This window comes from Semicossyphus pulcher, unplaced genomic scaffold (genome assembly GCF_022749685.1).
Source record: "Semicossyphus pulcher isolate SPU_LCO1_2020_fin unplaced genomic scaffold, fSemPul1.0.p SCAF_4, whole genome shotgun sequence".
NCBI lineage: Eukaryota > Metazoa > Chordata > Actinopteri > Labriformes > Labridae > Semicossyphus > Semicossyphus pulcher.
The window spans coordinates 23,871,033-23,893,253 of NW_027211715.1; the positions used below are offsets into that span (position 1 = coordinate 23,871,033).

Genomic DNA, 22,221 nt, shown 5'->3' on the forward strand with positions numbered 1-22,221 from the left:
ACATTTAAAAGACAGACCATCAGCTTGGCCTACCAATTTATTCTGGGTGATAACGTGTCTGGATATGTTATGCTTACTTTTGTATTGTCAGAATGGGTGAAAGATTAAAAAAATGCAATAAATGACCATCATGTGATATGAAATGCTTTTGTACTCAGTGGTTTCATGTATCTGGCAGCCATGATGGATCTGTGGCAACCATGTGTGTATTTATCTGAATTTTGAAGTGACATTCAATCATCAGCAGGTGTCAGTGTACACCTATATATATATATATATATAAGGTTTTACAGCTTGACATACCCTTATTAATGGCAGTATAAATTAATATGTAATTGTGGGCAGTGTCTTACTCAAGTAGTAGTATTTTAATTATCTTAATATATAACACAATCGTATTAAGCATATAACAAATACAATTTAAAAGTTAAAAAATATTATGTTTTACCTATATTTGCAATAGTATTCTTTATTTAATGTATCCAATATAAAATGTATTTTTGGTCATTTAGATTTAAAAAATGCTACAATCTGTTATGTGTCACATGTAAAAGGACACTAAAAACCTCCACACATATATTCTTCATTTAAAACTGCAATGTGAATGATGCAGAAGCTACTATGATGCAATTGTCAGATACGGTGTTACTTCAGATATAAATTGATCTATATAAACTTACTCCTCTTTGTGAACAAGCTCTGGAATTAAGATTTAAAACGATGATCTTGTCATTAAAACAAGACAGGGCCTTAAGACAGGACATGGTGTTGTATTGTGACAACTTATACAAATTCATAAAACATGATCCTAACGTGTGATTAAAATCCTGAAACAACTTTTATCGGGGTTATAATGACCTGTCTGCCTGCAGAGGTGAAGTTTCAACTAAGCCATCAATATCTAAGTGTCCATTACTATCCACTATCTTCCTACTAGCAAAGCCTACCTGACACACTCACAGGAAACGTTTTATGACCCAGTAAATGCTATAATAAACGATTCATGCAGTCACAGACAGAAACACCTGCATTGTGGAGTATATATTTTATTCGTTTTTATTGTCAAACTTTCACATAAGATATTTACCATAATAAAAATGATCAAGCGTAAGGAAACATTTTAATTCATTAATAAACTATTTACAACAAAAGATGCACTTCATATAAACTACTTTGCTGTAAGCATACAGTTGAAACACAAATAACATTGCTATTTATGGGGCGTTGAGTCTATTAACCTACTGCTAATATTTGTGTGACAGGAGTGTAGTGGATGAGCAAAGACCCATGAGCTAGTTTCGCATGACCTGTCATGGTTTAAAAAGCTTCCGATGGCTAGACAATGTATCCACTGTTCTTCATACGAGAAAAACCAGAAGGAGATGTCACATTTATTCATTTGGAATTCAACAATCAAACATAACTACCAGAGTCATTCTCCCTGTAGCGTCCACTTAAGAGGAAGTGTTAGCAACCAAATATAAAAACATGAATCACAGAGGAGAACGAGTCAAACAAGACTGAAACAATTACTGTTGATTACGTTTACTTCATATTGCCGCTCCCAAGTCCATCCTGACTGTGTGAAGTGCAGGTGTGCATTGCTACAGATACAGGTCATGCCAGAATGAATGTCCTGATGACAGAGCCATTCACCTGTGACTGAATTCTAATAACACCTGAAAGTATTTCATTAAAGTTTTTACATTCCCTGACACAATTCATCATTCCTTCATCATCTTATTACACTTGAGGAACAGATGCTTTGAAAAGTCTTTTGTTTGACCTAAACGGAGCTCCAAATACGGGTCAGACTTTGACCTACAAAGAGACAAAAACTTTTGGAATTACAAGTGGAATTGAACAGAGGAAAAAGACTTGTATTGTATTAATGCTGCTGTCTTTAGTGTCACAGTGTTACCGATAAAACTTCGAGCTGCCCAACACCTAAACTCTGAGGGGTGATTGTATATTTTCAACATCTTCTTGTTTTTCATTTCTGTCTTTTTTAGCCAGGTCCTTCAAAGGCACGAGCTGTGGTTTATCTCTCGTCGGACTGTCTCCCTGCAAGAAAGACAGAGATTCAGATTTTAAAGGAAGCGTGAACTGCCTAAGTGTGTAAGGTGTTTTTTAAGTAACAAAAGATGATCATTATTCATTATTTCCTTACCTTGCCAGTATCCCAGCATGTATTCCAGAGAGGGCAGGGACACCTCTTGGTTCCATTCTAAAAACAAACACAAACCAACAAATTCTTATTGATGCATACACTGTCTTTGAAAGTCTGCTATAAAATGAACTATAAACCTGATAAAGGGGTATGAGTCTTAAAGGGCCAGTTCACCGATTTTCAACCTCAGTCCTATCATGCTATAATGGGGAGCTAACGCCATTATGGTAGGAAAAAAAATACAATTTGGCTGTGTCTTTGGAGGACGCTATCTGCTTCTCCAATGGGCCCTGGAAAACCTCCGCCAGACTACGTAAAACGCATCATCTGGCGGAGGCCAGGGAGCTTTCTCAACTACACTTCCTCAATCTAGGACGCCCGCCTCCGATGTCATGTCTCGTTCAAAATCGTCAGGTTTGAAATTTAGACTGCAGACAAGAAGATTTTGTAGGCGATCCACCGGTAAATTCTCGTCTTATTTCAGATTCTGTACCGCTCTGAGCCGTTGCCTTAAGTGGTCCTTGACTGGAAAACAGTAGTATTTCACTCCAGCGTCTCTCACTGGGCCGTTCCTTTCAGATGGATGGGCGCAATGCACGCTGGGTGTTGTAGGAATGTAGAATGGGCAAAACCACAAGCTGTTTGTACAACTTTCTCCAAAGCTATGGCGCCAATATCAAATATTATTGCTTCTATCGATTACAGAGAACACCAGCTTTGACTGACAGCGGCTTTTTCCAGGGGTGAATCACTCCTTTAAATGGGACATTTTGTTCCACAATTAAAAAATCGATGTGTAACATTAAATAAAGCCATTAGTCTCAGGTGCACCTGAGATAAATAAACACACAGTCAGGTGACAATAACAGAATGCAAACATGAACTTTTACCGTGTTACCCAGCCGGAGATTAAATATACAGTTAATCCTCTTTAATTATGTTTGGTTCATCCAGTACATGCTGTTCTCATTCTTCATTATGTTTCTGGTATCCATATGTCACGAAAAAAGGGTATTAAAGTTAAAACGTCTTGATAAAGTACTTACTCTGCGCTCTGATGGGACTTTTACTTGCATTTTATTCAGATCCCACCACAATAAACCCTCTTTTATTTGACTCCTCTTTGTTGGCCCTGAGTAAAGAGAGAAATAATGACATTTGTTCAGCTTTCATTGGACTGTAATGCATTTAATCATCATGAATAATGATGTCACATTTCTTTTTTCATCCTCTTACCTGTCAGATAGCTCGCAATCAGCCCCACTATCACAACTGAACTAGTTGCCATTGCACCGAAGTACAGGTAGGACATGGAGTAGAAGTTGAGCAGACCCCTGGTTTTAGAAAAGAGAGGGTTTATTAATATATATTTCAGTTCTAGTGGCACAACATGTATCTTATTCTATGTCAAGACTTATTTTATCCGATCAGTTTATGAAGTTACACGTTGAGAAATTGATCCGTCATATCTCTTAACTTATGAATGTAGAACACAGAAAACAGTTACACTGACCCCAGGTCGTCTGGGTGAAGCAGTGTGAAGATGGAGGGTTGGTCAGGGATGATGCTCGCGGTGACGTTGGTTGCTTCACACTGGTCTGCATAGCTGGGCAGCACACCCATGGTCTGCTCACTGGGTGGGTAAAGGGTTGAACCAATAGCCAGCCACAGAGAGACACCGAAGCCCGCAAATATACCCAAGAACGCCCCCTGAAAGAGCAAGAAGAACTTTTCAACAATTTTATGGATTTAAGGCTGCAGCTCTAAAGATCCAGGATAAAACAGATCAAACTATGTGTCTGAGAGCTACCAAAAGATAGACATGTTTTCATGTCTCACATGATTTATTCTTCATATTCTGTGAAAACCTAAACAACAGAGCGTGTGCCTGGGATATAGAAACAAACTTTTACACATTTGAAGCGCTTCATTATCAACATTTCCTCTGGAATTTCCTAAATAAGAGAATCAACTGTCATGGTCCCGAGTTTTGTTTCAGTGTTTCCTGTTTTATTTTGTAAGTTCCCAAATGTTTCATGTCTTGTTTTACTTCCTGCCTAGTTTGATTGCCCTCACAGCTCAGCAGCATCTTGCCAGCCGCTTTCTTTAGTGTGTGTTTTATATGCTGTTAGTTCTCATTTTATCCTTGGACCTGTATCATTCTCCTGCCTCCCTGTCATACCCGGATTCTATAAGTCTTTCTGTGTTACCATTAAATATCTCTCGTATTATTGCATCTGTCTGCCTACCTCCCTGGTTACTGTTTCCCTGCTCTTGTGCATTTTGCTACACATCAAACTAAAGTGTACGACACAGGACAAATCGAGCCACTCACGATCTTGTTTGCCGCTGGGACAAACATTCCCAAGATGAATATGCCCAGTAGTGGACCGCTGACCACGCCCATGACAGTGAACGATCCCTATAGAAGAAAGACAAAGACAGTTTTGGAAAAGTGTAAGTAAATCTGATTTCAGTCTGAACCAAAGCCTTTGAGCCCTTTTAGTTCCAGAGTCTTAAACTGTTTCTTGCTTGGTTGGTTTATATTGTTGCACAAGAATGAAACAGTTTGAGTCATTTTTATACATTTACTAAACCATGAACAATAAAATTCAACTTCAAAAAAGCAAATGTAAAGTAATAGTTTGAAAAGAAATTGAAAATAATAATCACTATTGTTTGTCAGACACGTGCCTAAATGTAATAGCCAACTTAAACAAACTTCATCATATTTGTTGAATAATTGATTACTTAATAAGTTACTTGCTCCAAAAATGCTACAAATGTACAGGTTGCACAATGAATTAAATATGATGTAATACACAGTAACAATGGAAATATTGAGGAAATCAAACCTGAAGAACTCCCCAATCAAGCAGGGAAGAGAGAGCAGCTACGGTGATACAACCAACTCCATACAGGAACGCTGAGACAAAAAGTACACATGAAGATGAGAAATGTTCCAAAACAAAACGACAGGACATGCTGACATATAAAACTAAGTGAAATTATTTTCTTTCGCTTTGTATCATCATCGTCTCTTGTTGTTTAAAGTGGTAATCTCGAGGATCTCAGTTTCGTTTTGGCGGCACCTGATGGCGATAAACGGTAATTGCGGGAGAACACACCGGATAACCAGACGTCCACGGTTGGCTCCGGTTGTAACTCTTGACTTTCCTCACTGACGGTCGCTTTCCTTTTTAGACTGTTTGCCTTCATCTGAGCGTCAAATTTGTTTCTTTTTCTTTGGATTTTCACGTATTTTTGAAGTTGTATCTGTAGGCATAGATCTTTGTTTGGTCAGCCATAGTAGATTACTGTTTACTCGCAACATTTGCAGAGACGGGAAAAGCAGCCGCTTACTCTCTCTAGCAGACCAACCACTGCTGGGTGCCACTTGTGATTTTTTTTAAAGTCGCCACAGACACCCAGTCTGTAATACTGCAAAGGCTTTCATCAGAGGGCCATAGGCTCACTCACCATTGTGTTACCTCATTTGGCGATAGATAGTAACTTAACAGACATTTATTTCAATGAACATTTTCAGGATTATCACTTTAAGGGCAATACTAGTAGCATTTGTAGTTAATGTAGTGCTTATCTCCAGGGAGAATCAACCTACAGAGTCCTTTGGAAATGAGGATCAGTTTCTTCTGGGACATGTGGCGCAGGTGAGGTTGCAGCAGGTCCTCCATCGTTACAGCAGCCATTGCATTGATGCTCGTGGAGGCTGTGCTGTGAAAAAGACACATGTAATCAGAAGCTCATTTCCATGTTGACACCATATTTTTTTGTACACTGTATATACAAGGTTTATACACTATTAATATTCTTTCTTTTTAAGTAACTTCTGTGACCTTTACTAAATCCAATAACAAAGACAGAATGCTAAAATGTGTGTTACTAAAGCCCTTTTTACACTGCCAGGTCAAGGTGGGATTATTACGCCTCTGTTACGTTCCGTCCGGAATAGTGGTGCCGCTGTTGTCAGATAGTAACAGAGGCGTAACAGCGTCTGTGTAAACAGCAGAGCAAGCAGGGTGGAACAGCACGGTGTGTGTATATTTGAAGCACGCGGTGTTTGTTTACACCTCGTGCACGTTTTGATTCCGCAACGCTTGGTCCAATGTGAAATGACGAAGGCTGCATGACGTCGGCGCTTTGTAAAAAGGGCTTAAGATTTGCTACCATCTTGAACACTAAGTATATTAAAAGTATTACTCTCAAAGTTCCAGATTGGTTCATCTTAATATCAAATGTTAAAATGAATATATATATAATAAATGCAGTGGAGTAACAGTAGCAGAAAAATGAAATACTACAGATAAATACAGGTACTTCATATTTTACTTGAGTGATCTTAATTACTGTCAACTAGTAGTTTACTATCTTTAGTAAATCCATCAAAACTTAAGTTGAGAAAAACTCAAATTAAAATACCTCAGAGTCCCGCTGTAAGCACAGGCAAGGAAAAGTCCTGGAAATCCAGGGTGATTTCTGAATATGTCCAACACGAAGTACGGCATATACTACATCACAGCAGAGAGAAACGGTGAGAAAGCAAATATAAAATGTTGTCACTTCTTCTTCATTGGAAAAGATCAAATGACTAAAGCATTTTCTCACAGACGTCAGACGTCAATAAAAAACACTTTCAGTTTATGTAAGTCATCACGGCACAGGTGTGGTAAACAGTTTGAGTAAACATTTGAGGGGTAGGGTAGCACATTATGTAACCGGTGTAAGTTCAAATGATAAATGATGGATGAAGTAGAGAAGCAGAGAAAAGTAAGTCCTAGTCATAGAGTGTTTCGTACCTGATCAGGGGCAGAAATCTTCCCGGACTTGAGTGGATCACAGTTGATGTAGTAAGCAAACATGACGATGCCGCAGGTTCCTGCACTGCTCACAATGAGGCACAGGCCTATTTGGTTCACAAACAGTGCCCTGCAATCAAAAGTCAACATGTTTGTGAGCCTGTACATGAAAAATCTTACACGGAAATAACATCATTAAAATGTCAGGAGGGATGTCCAGAACATTGGACTCTGTGTCTGAATTTTCAGTGAATCCAAAGCAGATTATCAAGAAACGTGACATAATTATGTGAACTAAAATCAATAATGACTCTTCCATGCAGTGTAAATATTGAAACTGCTCTGAAACTATTGCTATCAACCACCTTTAATCCAAACATACTGTACTCATAAGGAGAAGAACGTGTCTTTTATTGCTAGGGAGCATTGGTGTCATCGAGACATGTGTCACATGTCTGCAAAAAGCGGATGTTTGCCGAGTTCCGCATCTTACTTTGGCGTGTAATCACGCTGGCATTTGCCTAACAAGTTCAGCGAAGGCACATGGGAATGCTTTATGTTTAGTAAGAACTTAACTGCCTCTGTACTGAAATCAAGAACAAGGAGACGTGGGAAAAGAGAGCTGGATTTAACGTTTAGAATCGAGAAGGTGCGCCAGAGGAGGCCTTGAAATTGGGAAACAACATACAACAGACACAACATAAAATACTCGTCCTTCAGTCACTTTTCGTCTGGTGGTTGTCTATGGAGTCTGGTGGTTGTCTATGGAGTTATGAGAGGATGTTACAGCTGATTTAAGGGTTTGTTTTGGGCTCTGCGTGTTTGATCAAGAACTGTCTTGGCCTGTTGTACAACTCAGCCGACTGCCAACTGAAAAACTCAAGCATGCAATTGTTGGCATCGTAACAGATCGGGACAAAAGGGAGTGCAGAGAACTGGCGCACAGTTTTGTACACTGGTGCCAAGTTAACCACTGGATGATTTTACAGGGCTTCTAATGCAGCCAGCAGTTATTCAGTTAAGACATCCTTTTCCACGGGATTCTCGTTGTTAAAGTCCAACCAGCAACTTGAGGTGCAAGAATGGAGTTGGAGTTGAAAGACGACTTCTACATTCCCATTGTTAGCTGCAGTTAAATACACATTTCTGTTAAAAGAGATTATGAAATTTCTAAATGAATGTCAGATAATAGCTGATGCATTCTGGGATTAAAATTCCGATGATGTGTTCTGCCTCTTTTGACCTCCACAGCGATGTTTTTCTGCATGACCATCATGACTAAGCTTTCTTTTTTTCTATTGAGCAATCAACTTGATGCAGCAACATTAAAAAATCCCCCTGGATGTTATCTTATCTTATCTTATCTCGTGCTAAGGTGCAGCAGCTGTTTCACTTGGGATGAGCTAAACACCCAACCATAAAACTTTTCTCCAAAAACCTGCTCTAAACATCGAGTAAATCTTTAAGAGCAAGGGCCTATTATGAATGAAATACAGGTATTCACTCACCACTGGGCATCTTTTTCTGTTCTGCAGGAGATGTAGCGCTGGACCTGAGCTTGGTTTACTCCATACATTGACAGCCAGACCATTGCGCCCCCGACAGTCAGGCTCCAGAAGGTATAACGCTGCCGCGGGTCAATGCTAAAACTGGTGGAAAAGATGATCAAACATATCAGTGACAATTTGCAGCTTCTTTCCATCATATACATTGAGCTTAAAGTGATATTCCTGAAGATTTTCACTGAAATAAATGTCGCTGAATGAGGTAACACAATGGTGATTGAGCCTATGGCCCACTGATGAAAGCCTTTGCATTTGCAGAATTACAGACTGGCTGTCTGGTGCGACTTTCGTGGAAAAAATCACAAGCGGTGCCCAGTTAATGAGCTAAGCGGCTGCTTCTCCGGTTCTTCTCCAAGTGTTGCGAGGAAACAATAATCTACTATGGCTGAACAGACAAAGAAAAGAGTTACAACCGTAACAAAGGGAGCCAGTCGTGCATGACTAGCTATGTGGGAAGTGTGCGCCCATGCTTACCATTTATCACCATTCGGTGCAGCCAAAGAGAACGAAACTGAAATCTTCAAGATTATATCTTTAAAGACAGATTTTTTAAAACCAGTCCAGGACCAGTTCTATTAATCAAGTGGTTTAAGCATGTGACATGCAGTACATCTAAACGTGTTCCTAATCTTTGGTTCACCTACTAGTTTTTTTCCTACACTTTTTACAAGCATTTCTGGATTCTCTCATCTTTGATCAGCTGCAGGTTGGAAACTTTCCCTGTTTCCTACCACAATATATTATATGACAGAAGTTTTATACCTAAGTCCAATGCTGACGACATTGCCAGGTTGCCAAATACTTTAGCTTTTAATCACTTCTTTGGCATCACATTCAGACGCACAAGGTGGCGTCTGTCCTGTCACTTAGACAGTGACAAAAAAATGTAACACAGCCTGTTCTGTTAGGTCAAGGCAATAAAACTGCAATGTCATTGTACTACATGACTTACAGGTGTTCCACACAGCATCTAATATAAGTGCAGATGGGTGTTCATTGCCGTTAGTTCAGAGCCTGGTTGAAGGATACATTCCTCTGCGTCTGTATCAAACGCAAAGGAATGTGACAACGCATCAGCATTTGACAACCTGGGGATGAGAACAGGCCATGACGTCTGAGCAACTTTTATCCTCAGATGTAAAAACTTTTAAGAAAAAGTAATGAATGAAAGACAATTACCAGCCTGAAATCATATTAAATAGATGCACTATTATCAAAATGTACCTGATGCTACTGCAAAGGAGCTGTTCTAAGATTCTGATAGGATCGTATGTGAACATCTTATTGAACAAGTCAAGATTAAATCCAGATGCAGACTTACTCATCAAAGTTAACGCGTGATGCATTGTTGGCGATCTCCAGTACCCGTGCGGGACCACCAACCAGAACCGTGCCATGGATGAAAATGGCCACAAAGCCCGACAACATGACGATAATCTGGAACACGTCGGTCCAGATCACAGCTTTCATGCCACCCTGTAACAGGAAGATGATGAAAGAGACGGGTTGGGAAGCAAACTGTGACATCTGAGACCTTTAGAAAATAAAAGTGAGTGCAAGACGTATTTGTGTAGTTTCAGTATCCAAATGGAAGCCTGGCACAGGTTTTAAGAAAATAAACATTGAAACATGACTCTGAGGTTGCTGGCTTAGTTTTTGCATTGTTTTGCAAAGTGCCACTCATTGTCAGGCACAGGTGTGGCATTTCTAATGGTAACAATGCTAAATCCTGGTTGGCCAGAGTGACAAAATTCCTTGCAAATATGTTGCGATTAAAAAGGATGGGACTCCTGCCAGAGGTGTTGAGCCCTGCATAATATGCCTTTGTGGGTCTGAACAGAAAGTAGTCCTTCTTAAGAACACCAAAGTTTCATGCTTGTTACATGAGATGTAAAACTAGTTCCTTACCAGTGTGGTGTACAGGGTGCAAATGATCCCAGTAGAAAACAGAGACACCCACATATTGAGTCCAGTAGCTGAAATATAAAAAAAACAGGCGTTCTTACATTAACGTGTGGAATAACCCTTTAATTTACACCATCATGCTTAAAGACCCCCTCCAGTGAAAATCAAGTGTTTAACCTTGTAAACATCTCCATGTGGTGTTCTTCATGTGCTACAAGACATATCAGGGACAACATCAGCAGTCATCTCCATGGCTGGGCCTGTCTGCTTTTAAACTGCAGTGTACCAAGGACAGGCTGAACAACACGTTTTCAGATTGGCAGGTTTGTGACGTCACAAACCTAAGGAGCCAATCCCGCTAATGGACGGGGTGACGCTATGCATATCATTATGTGCGACCTATGGCAACCACTTCGGCGATGCGCGAGCCAGCTGTAACCGTCATCGTCATTTTTGCAAACTCACTACTGACAACTAACGCCAACGTTACTACTACTACTTACTACATTTCAAGCTAGCTAAGTTTCAACAAGTTGCCGCTAAATGATGGCAGTGACGTGTTTTGTTTTCTTGATGGAGGGGGCGATTGGAAATGTGCATAGTGGGCGGGGACTATGCAGATTCAGAATTTTTAATGAGGGAGACGGAGGAGATGCTTTGGAGGATTCTTACAAGGTAATTAAATGTATTTAGCAGAAAAAAAAACATCAGACACAATTTATTATTTCAAGCAGAGCATTTTATATGTCTTAAAACATGAGTGGAGCTTAAGGCTTACTTAACCTTGGCAGCAGATCCTCCAGGTTAAGCTTTATAACTTGTTATTTGTTGTTGTTTTCTCGGAAATCTGCCTCTATAAATCTGGGGAGGCTGATGAAGGAGCACTGAAGGGGGGTGTATTTGTTGGGATTGCGAGTTTAATTATCAACAATCTTTCTCCAGAATTGGATAACCCACCTTTAGATCTTAAACATCTGAAAGAACCCCTGGATAACCTGAGCCACACAGGCACACAAACCTAAGATGTCACAAACCTAAGGAGCCAATCCCGTTAATGGACGGGGTGACGCTATGCATATCATTCGTAATTTTTGCAAACTCACTACTGACTACTAACGTTAACATTACTACTACATTTCAAGCTAGCTACGTTTCAACAAGTTGCCACTAAACGATGGCAGAGACGTACTATCATTTTAGGAAAGGAGAAATGTAGTACAAAGTGGGCGGGGACTATGCAGAGTCAGGAGTTTTTAATGAAGGAGGAGTAGATGCCTTGGGAGCATGTTTACAAGGTAATTAAACTGATTTTACAGAAGAAAAAAACATATCACATACACAAACACAATTTATTATTTCAAGCAGAGCATTTTATATGTCTTAAAACTTGACTAGAGCTGGTCTTTAAATCATAAAAAGAGTAGTCAATAAAGGCTTAAAAAGTTTTCCTCAAACTCAAAATGTGGGGTGACGAAAGACTTGACTGGTTTGGCAAACACAAAGCTTTATCCTCCCTGCAGCAGCTTGTTATGTAAACCTTGATTATTCCATAAGCTCATAATTGAGAAGAAGCAGTAATGAGGTTGAACTTTGCTCTGGTGTGGTTGTTTGCTGAAAAGCTTTACTAGAATATAAAGTATGTATAGTTTGTACTTATGCACTGTAAAAAAGGATTTTTGAGGGTAGTGTAATCCATGCAAATTGTGTGGATTATACTAAAAGTACATACTGTAAGTCAGCATATGAATAAATTGAAATGAGTGACGCTTACCTGCGTTACCTAATTTTTAACAGTAACAAATGCAACCCAAAATAACATAACGAAATCTACCCAAAGATATCGGGCCGGTCCTGCAAAGAGTGCAATGTTCCTTCTTGGCTGCGGACCAGGGTTGGGTTAATTGGTGCGAGTATCGCCAGTGTCATTGTGCCACTGGGGTTGAAGTTTAGATTCCTGTTAAACATTTTGCTGTGTATCATAGAATGAATGAAAGTGTTTATATATTTATTAGTTAGATAGACGTTTTGTAGTCGGCGTGTCTGATTATGACAACAACTTTAAATCTGTAGCCCTCGCTTGGCGGATACACTGGCTAACTTTCCTGAATATTAGTAAGTAAATTAACACGAGCAGGCTAATGTTGCTGATTATAATTTATTTTTATTTGAGCACAAGCAGGGGTTAGCTCTGTCACCTCACAGCTAGAAGGTTACTGGTTTGAATCCCGGTTTGGACAAAGTGGGCCTTTCTGTGTGGAGCTTGCATGTTCTCCCCGAGTACTCCGGCTTCCTCCCACAGTCCAAAGACATGCTCGTTAGGTTCATTGGCGAGTCGAAATAGCCTGTGAGTGTGAGCGTAAAAAGTTGTCTGTCTCTATGTGTCAAGAGTTTATATTACACATTTTTATTAAGGAATTTGTTTTGTAATCTAATGAGGAATGTTAATTAGAATCTACCTAATCTATTTTAGTGTGTCATAGTTGTTAAATTCACTCAAAAGATAGGGTCAAATTTACTCAATCAAATAAAGTGCAAATTTTTACCTCAATTTTATGGAGTAGATTCTATAGGTTGCTTTTTATATTGTGAGGATCATTTTAAAATTTGTGTTTGCATCACAGTAACAGGTAAGGGTTTGGTGTTTTTATTTCTATATACACTGAACAAAAATATAAACGCAACACTTTTGTTTTTGCTCCCATTTTTCATGGGCTGAACTCAAAGATCTAAGACTTTTTCTATGTATACAAAAGGCCTTTTTCTCTCAAATATTGTTCACAAATTTGTCTAAATCTGTGTTAGTGAGCACTTCTCCTTTGCCGAGATTAGCCATCCACCTCACAGGTGTGGCATATCAAGATGCTGATTAGGCAGCATGATTATTGCACAGGTGTGCCTTAGGCTGGCCACAATAAAAGGCCACTCTAAAATGTGCAGTTTTACTGTATTGGGGGGGTCGGGGGGGTCAGAAAACCAGTCAGTATCTGGTGTGACCACCATTTGCCTCACGCAGTGCAACACATCTCCTTCGCATAGAGTTGATCCGGTTGTTGATTATGGCCTGTTGAATGTTGGTCCGCTCCTCTTCGATGGCTGCGAAGCTGCTGGATATTGGCAGGAACTGGAACACGCTATCGTATATGCCGATCCAGAGCATCCCAAACATGCTCAATGGGGGACATGTCCGGTGAATTCTGGCCATGCAAGAACTGGGATGTTTTCAGCTTCCAGGAATTGTGTACAGATCCTTGCAACATGGGGCCGTGCATTATCATGCTGCAACGTGAGGTGATGGTCATGGATGAATGGCACAACAATGGGCCTCAGGATCTCGTCACGGTTTCTCTGTGCATTCAAAATGCCATCAATAAAATGGACTGTGTTCGTTGGCCATAACATAACATATGCCTGCCTATACCATATCCCCACCGCCACCATGGGCCACTCGATTCACAACGTCATCAGCAAACTGCTCACCCACACAACGCCATACACGCTGTCTGCCATCTGCCCTGTGCAGTGAAAACCGGGATTCATCCGTGAAGAGAATACCTCTCCAAATTGCCAGATGCCATCGAATGTGAGCATTTGCCCACTGAAGTCGGTTACGACGACGAACTGCGGTCAGGTCGAGACCCCGATGAAGACGACGAGCATGCAGATGAGCTTCCCTGAGGCGGTTTCTGACAGTTTGTGCAGAAATTCTTTGCTTATGCAAACCAACTGTTGCAGCAGCTGTCTGGGTGGCTGGTCTCAGACGATCTTGGAGGTGGAGATGCTGGATGTGAAGGTCCTGGTGTGGTTACACGTGGTCTGCGGTTGTGAGGCCAGTTAGATGTACTGTCAAATTCTCTGAAACGCCTTTGGAGACGGCTTATGGTAGAGAAATGAACATTCAATTCATGGGGCAACAGCTCTGGTGGACATTCCTGCAGTCAGCATGCCAATTGCACGCGCCCTCAAAACCTGCGACCTCTGTGGCATTGTGAAACAAAAGTGTTGCGTTTATATTTATGTTCAGTGTACATACACCCTATGCAATTATATTAAATCTATCATTAAGACTATGCAAACACAAGTGCATTTGTACAATTAGTTACAGCACATCAAACTGCTGGTGTGCCATGTTTTAATACCGGACACTAAAGCAAACACATAACGATGTCGTTACACACGAGAACACCAGGAGAACAAGTCATAATGAACTTCAGTCTTGCTTATGTAACGTGTCATTGTTTAATAGGTGTCATAGGTGTGAGTGTTTTCATATCCTTTTTACAGTTTAATATGTAAATAGAATGCTTCACTTCAAGTTTAGTTTACACGTCTTGGTCAAATCGGGATACAGCTGTAATTACGCGTTCACCTAGGCTTAACCTTAGGAGGAAAAGAGTAGCTTGCTAGAAAGCTCAGATACACAAGGACTAATGTTTGAGAAAGTCATTTATTCTTCGTGATTGGTGGAGCAAATATCAAAGAGTTGTGGTGATTTGACCAAAATGTGAAAAGAATGAAAACTAATGCACAAAGACATCAGGTGTTCTCTCCTACCTTGGTTGAGAATCAAGGCAGGTGCATAGATGACGATCCCTGTGTAAAGCAGCTGAGAAGAAGAAGGAGATTATCAGACACAGTGGAAATGAATGGGGTTAAAGTGAGACATCATGTCATTTTGCAAACTAAAGAACTGCCTCGAGCAAAATTCCCTTCGGCAAACTTCGTCTGAGTCTGAGCCAGAGCAAATATTAACTTGTGAAAAGCTGTGAACTGTGACATCCTCTTTAAGAGCATGTTGTCTTCAACCTGTGCAGAATATAAGAAAACACCTGTCTTACCGTCGCAACAAGAAACTGGAGACTCCCCAGCAGCTGCATCCCTCTGCCAAATCTCATCTTCAGATACTGTGACAGGCAGACGGCTGGAGTTAGAACACATCCTTCCTCACCTCTTATATTCAACATATTCAATAACCCACAGGTGTATGTCAGCTCTAGGTTGGTGAAATCCAGACCTCGTATTTTGACTATGAATGATTAGAATAACTTACTTAAGCTATTCTAATGTTTAAATATTCTATTTGTAGTTTCTATAAATCAGTAGTCCTAAAAAATGCTCTAGCTCCTTTGATAATTCTTTGAGCATGTATTATTTCTAAACAAAACAAATTGATATCTTTTCAGGAGAAACTGAAACTTACCTTTTTTACGTCTCCAAATTGTTAACAACTGGTGTAGTATGAAAGCTCATTATTACCTGATTTGTGCTGGTGATGCCCAGGCGAAAGAAAACTGGCAGGAAGAGGTAAGCTGTCAGCAGGGAGTTGATGCTCTGTCCGAGGCACATGTAGAGGAATTTAAAGCCGTAGCGAGAAGCTTCAGCGGGAACACCCAGAACCTGGACTGCTGACATGAAGCTGGCACACAGCGACAGTCCGACAGGCACCGCCGGCAGGTTCCGACCCCCGGTGAAGAAGTCATCAGCGCTGGCTTCCCTAGAGCTCTTCTTCAGGGCCTGGAAGAGTCCGATGGCCATGGAAACCAACAGCATGCTGGCAAAGACTGCGTAGTCGGCCAGGACGAAGCTTGAAGAGGATGGTTCACTGACAGTCTGCTCCTCCATTGTTTTACTTTGATGCCCTCTGCCTTGTGGCTCGGTTGATCCAGACGTTTGGTAAATCTGTCTGAGTTAATAAATTAGACAGTCAGTGACCATAGCTCAACTGATGGAGACACTATACGTACATGTTTTCTACTCTTGGTGATAGCTTTAGGATTTATAAACTTAAAATGTGGTAACTTGGACAAAAGATACTGTCTACATCCTGACAGTGATAACAGCAATAGGAAAAAAGCACTATATGAAGTCCTTGGACACAACCATTTGTCATTAAAGACACTTATACTTAAGATTCAATCTTTAAGATTTCATTTTCGTTCTCTTTGGCGCCTCTAGCAGTGATAAATGGTATCTGTGGGAGGACACTCCCCAATTTAACCAGACGCCCACAGCTCTTGTTTTTCCTCGCTGACGGTCGCTTTCCTTTTTAGACTGTTTGCCTTCATCTGAGCGTCAAATTAGTTTCTTTTTCATTTGGATTTTCACTTATTGTTGAAGTTGTATCTGTAGTCATCGATCTTTTCTTTGTTTGTTCAGCCATAGTAGATTACTGTTTACTCGCAACGCTTGCAGAGACCGGAAAAGCAGCCGCTTAGCTCCGCCTACCCTCTCTGGCAGACCAACCACTGCTTGGTGATAGAAAACGCGTCACTAACTGGGCGCTGCTTGTGATTTTTTCCGCGAATATCGCCACAGACACCCAGTCCGTAATATATTATACTGCAAATATAAAGGCTTTCATCAGTGGGCCATAGGCTCAGTCACCATTGTGTTACCTCATTCAGCGATACAGAGTGACTTAACAGACATTTATTTACATGAAAATCTTCCAGATTGTACCTTTTAATTTCGAGAGTATCTAGCTTTCGTATCATGACGTATTTTTTGCAGGCGGGACATCTCATTAGAGGGATTTGATTTGATCGTTGAGAAGTGGGCGTAGACAGACGTTCTCCACAGCGCAGTAGCTAGCTAACTGACCGAGCGTTCTTGGTGCCCTGTGGCTAAATGTTGCAGATTGATTGGTTGAAATTGTTTGGTGCTAACTTACGTAAGCAAGCGTGAAATTTACTTTTACCGGAAGAAAAAATGATCAGATTTTGATATAATAATATGAAGAAATTGATTTTCTGTATTTTTTTTGGCCTATATTGTCAAATAGATCCACAATATTACTGGGGATGTGATCTAAAAGGATAAATATGACATTTTTCGTTTCACCTCGACTTTAAAGTCACCCTGTGAAGTTTTCTTGTTATGTTTACATTGAGAAATGTTGTACAACATTGTATGTATCCTAGTAATCTTTTACGTTTCTATTTGAATATGTTTGTTTGTAACTTTTGGGCGTCTTCTTCTTCACTGCTGCCTTTGGCGGATGGTCAAAACATCCACAGGGTAGATGTTAAAGTGCCCTGGAGACTTTCATGTAAACAAAGTTATGTTTACAGTGCAAATCAGACTTGTACTTTTACGATTCTATATTATAATATTTTACAACCTTCTCTCATTTTCTTCTTCCCTACTGTGCAATAAAACACAAAGCGGACCTGCTCTTAAATATATTGCTTATTAGTGTTACTAGTGGTCAAAAACTTTTAGGTTTATCCTCAGAGTAGCCTCTCATAAGAAATACCCTTAAGTTTTTTTTTTTCCAATAAACAGTTAATTATTTAAAATTGAAAGAAAGGTCAAATATCTCTTTACTTTACATCACTAACTCACAATGATGTCACAAAAGACATTCTTTTAGGTTTTATCTTTTCATGGTAAAACAACAGCATTTCTTTTTGCTTGATCAAAAGTTTAAGTCAATGACCCTTTTCACAAGCAGGACACAATGTACCCTGACCTACTTACAATAACATTTAAAAGAGTTGATAAGCTTAGAGTAAACTGATGAATGTACATCTTACTCTGACACTGAAGGTCAGCATTTGCGTCTCTCCAACCCACAATCACAGGGAACAAAAGTGCTTTGTTTTTATCAATCATTTCACGGATTAAACAATTAGTCCTTAAACAATGCCACAACAATCACAATTTAAGCTTTTAATTGATCCCTATTAACTGGTGTGTCTTCATCATATCATAGTGGAAGCTGACCAGCATGATGCTCATGATAGCAGGTGAAATATGCTGCAAGTCTATTCATTATGAATGGTCCACAAGGGTTTTAATGCATTGATCATAAAGAATGCTTTTAATAATATGCTCATTTACTGTAGTTTGACACCATATCATTAAATTTAAAAATAAAACATTTAAATGATTATTATTATTATTAGTTTAAATCGCCTATTTATTCCCTGTTTGCACTTTATCTATTAATTTAGTTTGGGATGTTTTTGTCATCCTATTGCTAGAAATATGTTAAAAGTGTAATATTACTGTGATTTTTTCCGCGAATATCGCCACAGACACCCGGTCCGTAATAATATTATACTGCAAATATAAAGGCTTTCATCAGTGGGCCATAGGCTCAGTCACCATTGTGTTACCTCATTCAGCGATACAGAGTGACTTAACAGACATTTATTTACATGAAAATCTTCCAGATTGTACCTTTAAAGTCGAGCTGAAACGGCATTTCGAGAGTATCTAGCTTTCGCATCATGACGTATTTTTTGCAGGCGGGACATCTCATTAGAGGGATTTGATTTGATCGTTGAGAAGTGGGCGTAGACAGACGTTCTCCACAGCGCAGTAGCTAGCTAACTGACCGAGCGTTCTTGGTGCTCTGCGGCTAAATGTTGCAGATTGATTGGTTGAAATTGTTTGGTGCTAACTTACGTAAGCACGCGTGCAATTTACTTTTACCGGAAGAAAAAATGATCCGATTTTGATATAAGAATACGAAGAAATTGATTTTCTGTATTTTTTTGGCCTATATTGTCAAATAGATGCACAATATTACCGGGATGTGATCTAAAAGGATAAATATGACATTTTTCATTTCACCCTGTGAAGTTTTCTTGTTATGTTTACATTGAGAAATGTTGTACAACATTGTATGTATCCTAGTAATCTTTTACATTTCTATTTGAATATGTTTGTTTGTAACTTTTGGGCGTCTTCTTCTTCACTGCTGCCTTTGACGGATCGTCAAAACATCCACAGGGTAGATGTTAAAGTGCCCTGGAGACTTTCATGTAAACAAAGTTATGTTTACAGTGCAAATCGGACTTGTACTTTTACGATTCTATATTATAATATTTTACAACCTTCTCTCATTTTCTTCTTCCCTACTGTGCAATAAAACACAAAGCGGACCTGCTCTTAAATATATTGCTTATTAGTGTTACTGAGGTCAAAAACTTTTAGGTTTATCCTCAGAGTAGCCTCTCATAAGAAATACCCTTAAGTTTTTTTTTTCCAATAAACAGTTAATTATTTAAAATTGAAAGAAAGGTCAAATATCTCTTTACTTTACATCATTAACTCACAATGATGTCACAAAAGACATTCTTTTAGGTTTTATCTTTTCATGGTAAAACAACAGCATTTCTTTTTGCTTGATCAAAAGTTTAAGTCAATGACCCTTTTCACAAGCAGGACACAATGTACCCTGACCTACTTACAATAACATTTAAAAGAGTTGATAAGCTTAGAGCAAACTGATGAATGTACATCTTACTCTGACACTGAAGGTCAGCCTTTGCGTCTCTCCAACCCACAATCACAGGGAACAAAAGTGCTTTGTTTTTATCAATCATTTCACAGATTAAACAATTAGTCCTTAAACAATGCCACAACAATCACAATTTAAGCTTTTAATTGATCCCTTTTAACTGGTGTGTCTTCATCATATCATAGTGGAAGCTGACCAGCATGATGCTCATGATAGCAGGTGAAATATGCTGCAAGTCTATTCATTATGAATGGTCCACAAGGGTTTTAATGCATTGATCATAAAGAATGCTTTTAATAATATGCTCATTTACTGTAGTTTGACACTATATCATTAAATTTAAAATTAAAACATTTAAATGATTATTATTATTATTAGTTTAAATCGCCTATTTATTCCCTGTTTGCACTTTATCTATTAATTTAGTTTGGGATGTTTTTGTCATCCTATTGCTAGAAATATGTTAAAAGTGTAATATTACTGTGATTTTTTCCGCGAATATCGCCACAGACACCCAGTCCGTAATATATTATACTGCAAATAGAAAGGCTTTCATCAGCGGGCCATAGGCTCAGTCACCATTGTGTTACCTCATTCAGCGATACAGAGTGACTTAACAGACATTTATTTACATGGAAATCTTCGAGATTGTACCTTTAAAGTCGAGCTGAAACGGCATTTCGAGAGTATCTAGCTTTCGCATCATGACGTATTTTTTGCAGGCGGGACATCTCATTAGAGGGATTTGATTTGATCGTTGAGAAGTGGGCGTAGACAGACGTTCTCCACAGCGCAGTAGCTAGCTAACTGACCGAGCGTTCTTGGTGCCCTGCGGCTAAATGTTGCAGATTGATTGGTTGAAATTGTTTGGTGCTAACTTACGTAAGCACGCATGAAATTTACTTTTACCAGAAGAAAAAATGATCCGATTTTGATATAAGAATACGAAGAAATTGATTTTCTGTATTTTTTTTGGCCTATATTGTCAAATAGATGCACAATATTACCGGGGATGTGATCTAAAAGGATAAATATGACATTTTTCATTTCACCCTGTGAAGTTTTCTTGTTATGTTTACATTGAGAAATGTTGTACTACATTGTATGTATCCTAGTAATCTTTTACGTTTCTATTTGAATATGTTTGTTTGTAACTTTTGGGCGTCTTCTTCTTCACTGCTGCCTTTGACGGATCGTCAAAACATCCACAGGGTAGATGTTAAAGTGCCCTGGAGACTTTCATGTAAACAAAGTTATGTTTACAGTGCAAATCGGACTTGTACTTTTACGATTCTATATTATAATATTTTACAACCTTCTCTCATTTTCTTCTTCCCTACTGTGCAATAAAACACAAAGCGGACCTGCTCTTAAATATATTGCTTATTAGTGTTACTAGTGGTCAAAAACTTTTAGGTTTATACTCAGAGTAGCCTCTCATAAGAAATACCCTTAAGTTTTTTTTTTTCCAATAAACAGTTAATTATTTAAAATTGAAAGAAAGGTCAAATATCTCTTTACTTTACATCATTAACTCACAATGATGTCACAAAAGACATTCTTTTAGGTTTAATCTTTTCATGGTAAAACAACAGCATTTCTTTTTGCTTGATCAAAAGTTTAAGTCAATGACCCTTTTCACAAGCAGGACACAATGTACCCTGACCTACTTACAATAACATTTAAAAGAGTTGATAAGCTTAGAGTAAACTGATGAATGTACATCTTACTCTGACACTGAAGGTCAGCCTTTGCGTCTCTCCAACCCACAATCATAGGGAACAAAAGTGCTTTGTTTTTATCAATCATTTCACGGATTAAACAATTAGTCCTTAAACAATGCCACAACAATCACAATTTAAGCTTTTAATTGATCCCTATTAACTGGTGTGTCTTCATCATATCATAGTGGAAGCTGACCAGCAAGATGCTCATGATAGCAGGTGAAATATGCTGCAAGTCTATTCATTATGAATGGTCCACAAGGGTTTTAATGCATTGATCATAAAGAATGCTTTTAATAATATGCTCATTTACTGTAGTTTGACACTATATCATTAAATTTAAAATTAAAACATTTAAATGATTATTATTATTATTAGTTTAAATCGCCTATTTATTCCCTGTTTGCACTTTATCTATTCATTTAGTTTTGGATGTTTTTGTCATCCTATTGCTAGAAATATGTTAAAAGTGTAATATTATTCCTTCGGATTATTATTTAAAAAAGAATTTAAAAAAGGAATATAAAGCTCTACATTTATGAGAAAGCTGTGTGAAGAAACTTTGCAAAGTTGTCCCGCAGCTAAAGTGTGATAAGTTAGACGTCAGGGTTTGACGCTTTTTGGATGTAAAGTAAAAAGCAACGCAATTTGTAAGAAATCAGCTAATAGCGTTTACACACTGTGATGACGGAGCGCAGCTACCTGCTGCTGAAGATAATATGCAATTTTTTAATGAAAAATATTCATAGAAATTTAAAAAGACTTACGACGTCCTCAATTCAGCCCAGGAGCT

At 38.9% G+C, this 22,221-nt stretch overlaps 1 protein-coding gene across 1 annotated transcript; it reads right to left on the reverse strand.

Annotated features, from left to right (window-relative positions):
• Window positions 1-1,064: 1,064 nt before the first annotated feature.
• On the reverse strand, window positions 1,065-22,220 carry slc5a5 (solute carrier family 5 member 5). Its single transcript, XM_069679897.1, has 17 exons — window positions 22,196-22,220; window positions 15,711-16,137; window positions 15,293-15,358; window positions 15,009-15,060; window positions 10,461-10,528; window positions 9,874-10,028; window positions 8,496-8,636; window positions 6,988-7,117; window positions 6,611-6,699; window positions 5,793-5,905; window positions 5,026-5,096; window positions 4,506-4,592; window positions 3,684-3,880; window positions 3,407-3,504; window positions 3,217-3,302; window positions 2,171-2,227; window positions 1,065-2,064 (listed from the first exon to the last, which is right to left on the reverse strand). The coding sequence occupies exons 2-17, from the start codon at window positions 16,074-16,076 to the stop codon at window positions 1,948-1,950; spliced, it is 1,893 nt and encodes a 630-aa protein (XP_069535998.1). The 5' UTR covers window positions 16,077-16,137; window positions 22,196-22,220; the 3' UTR covers window positions 1,065-1,947.
• Window position 22,221: the final 1 nt, after the last annotated feature.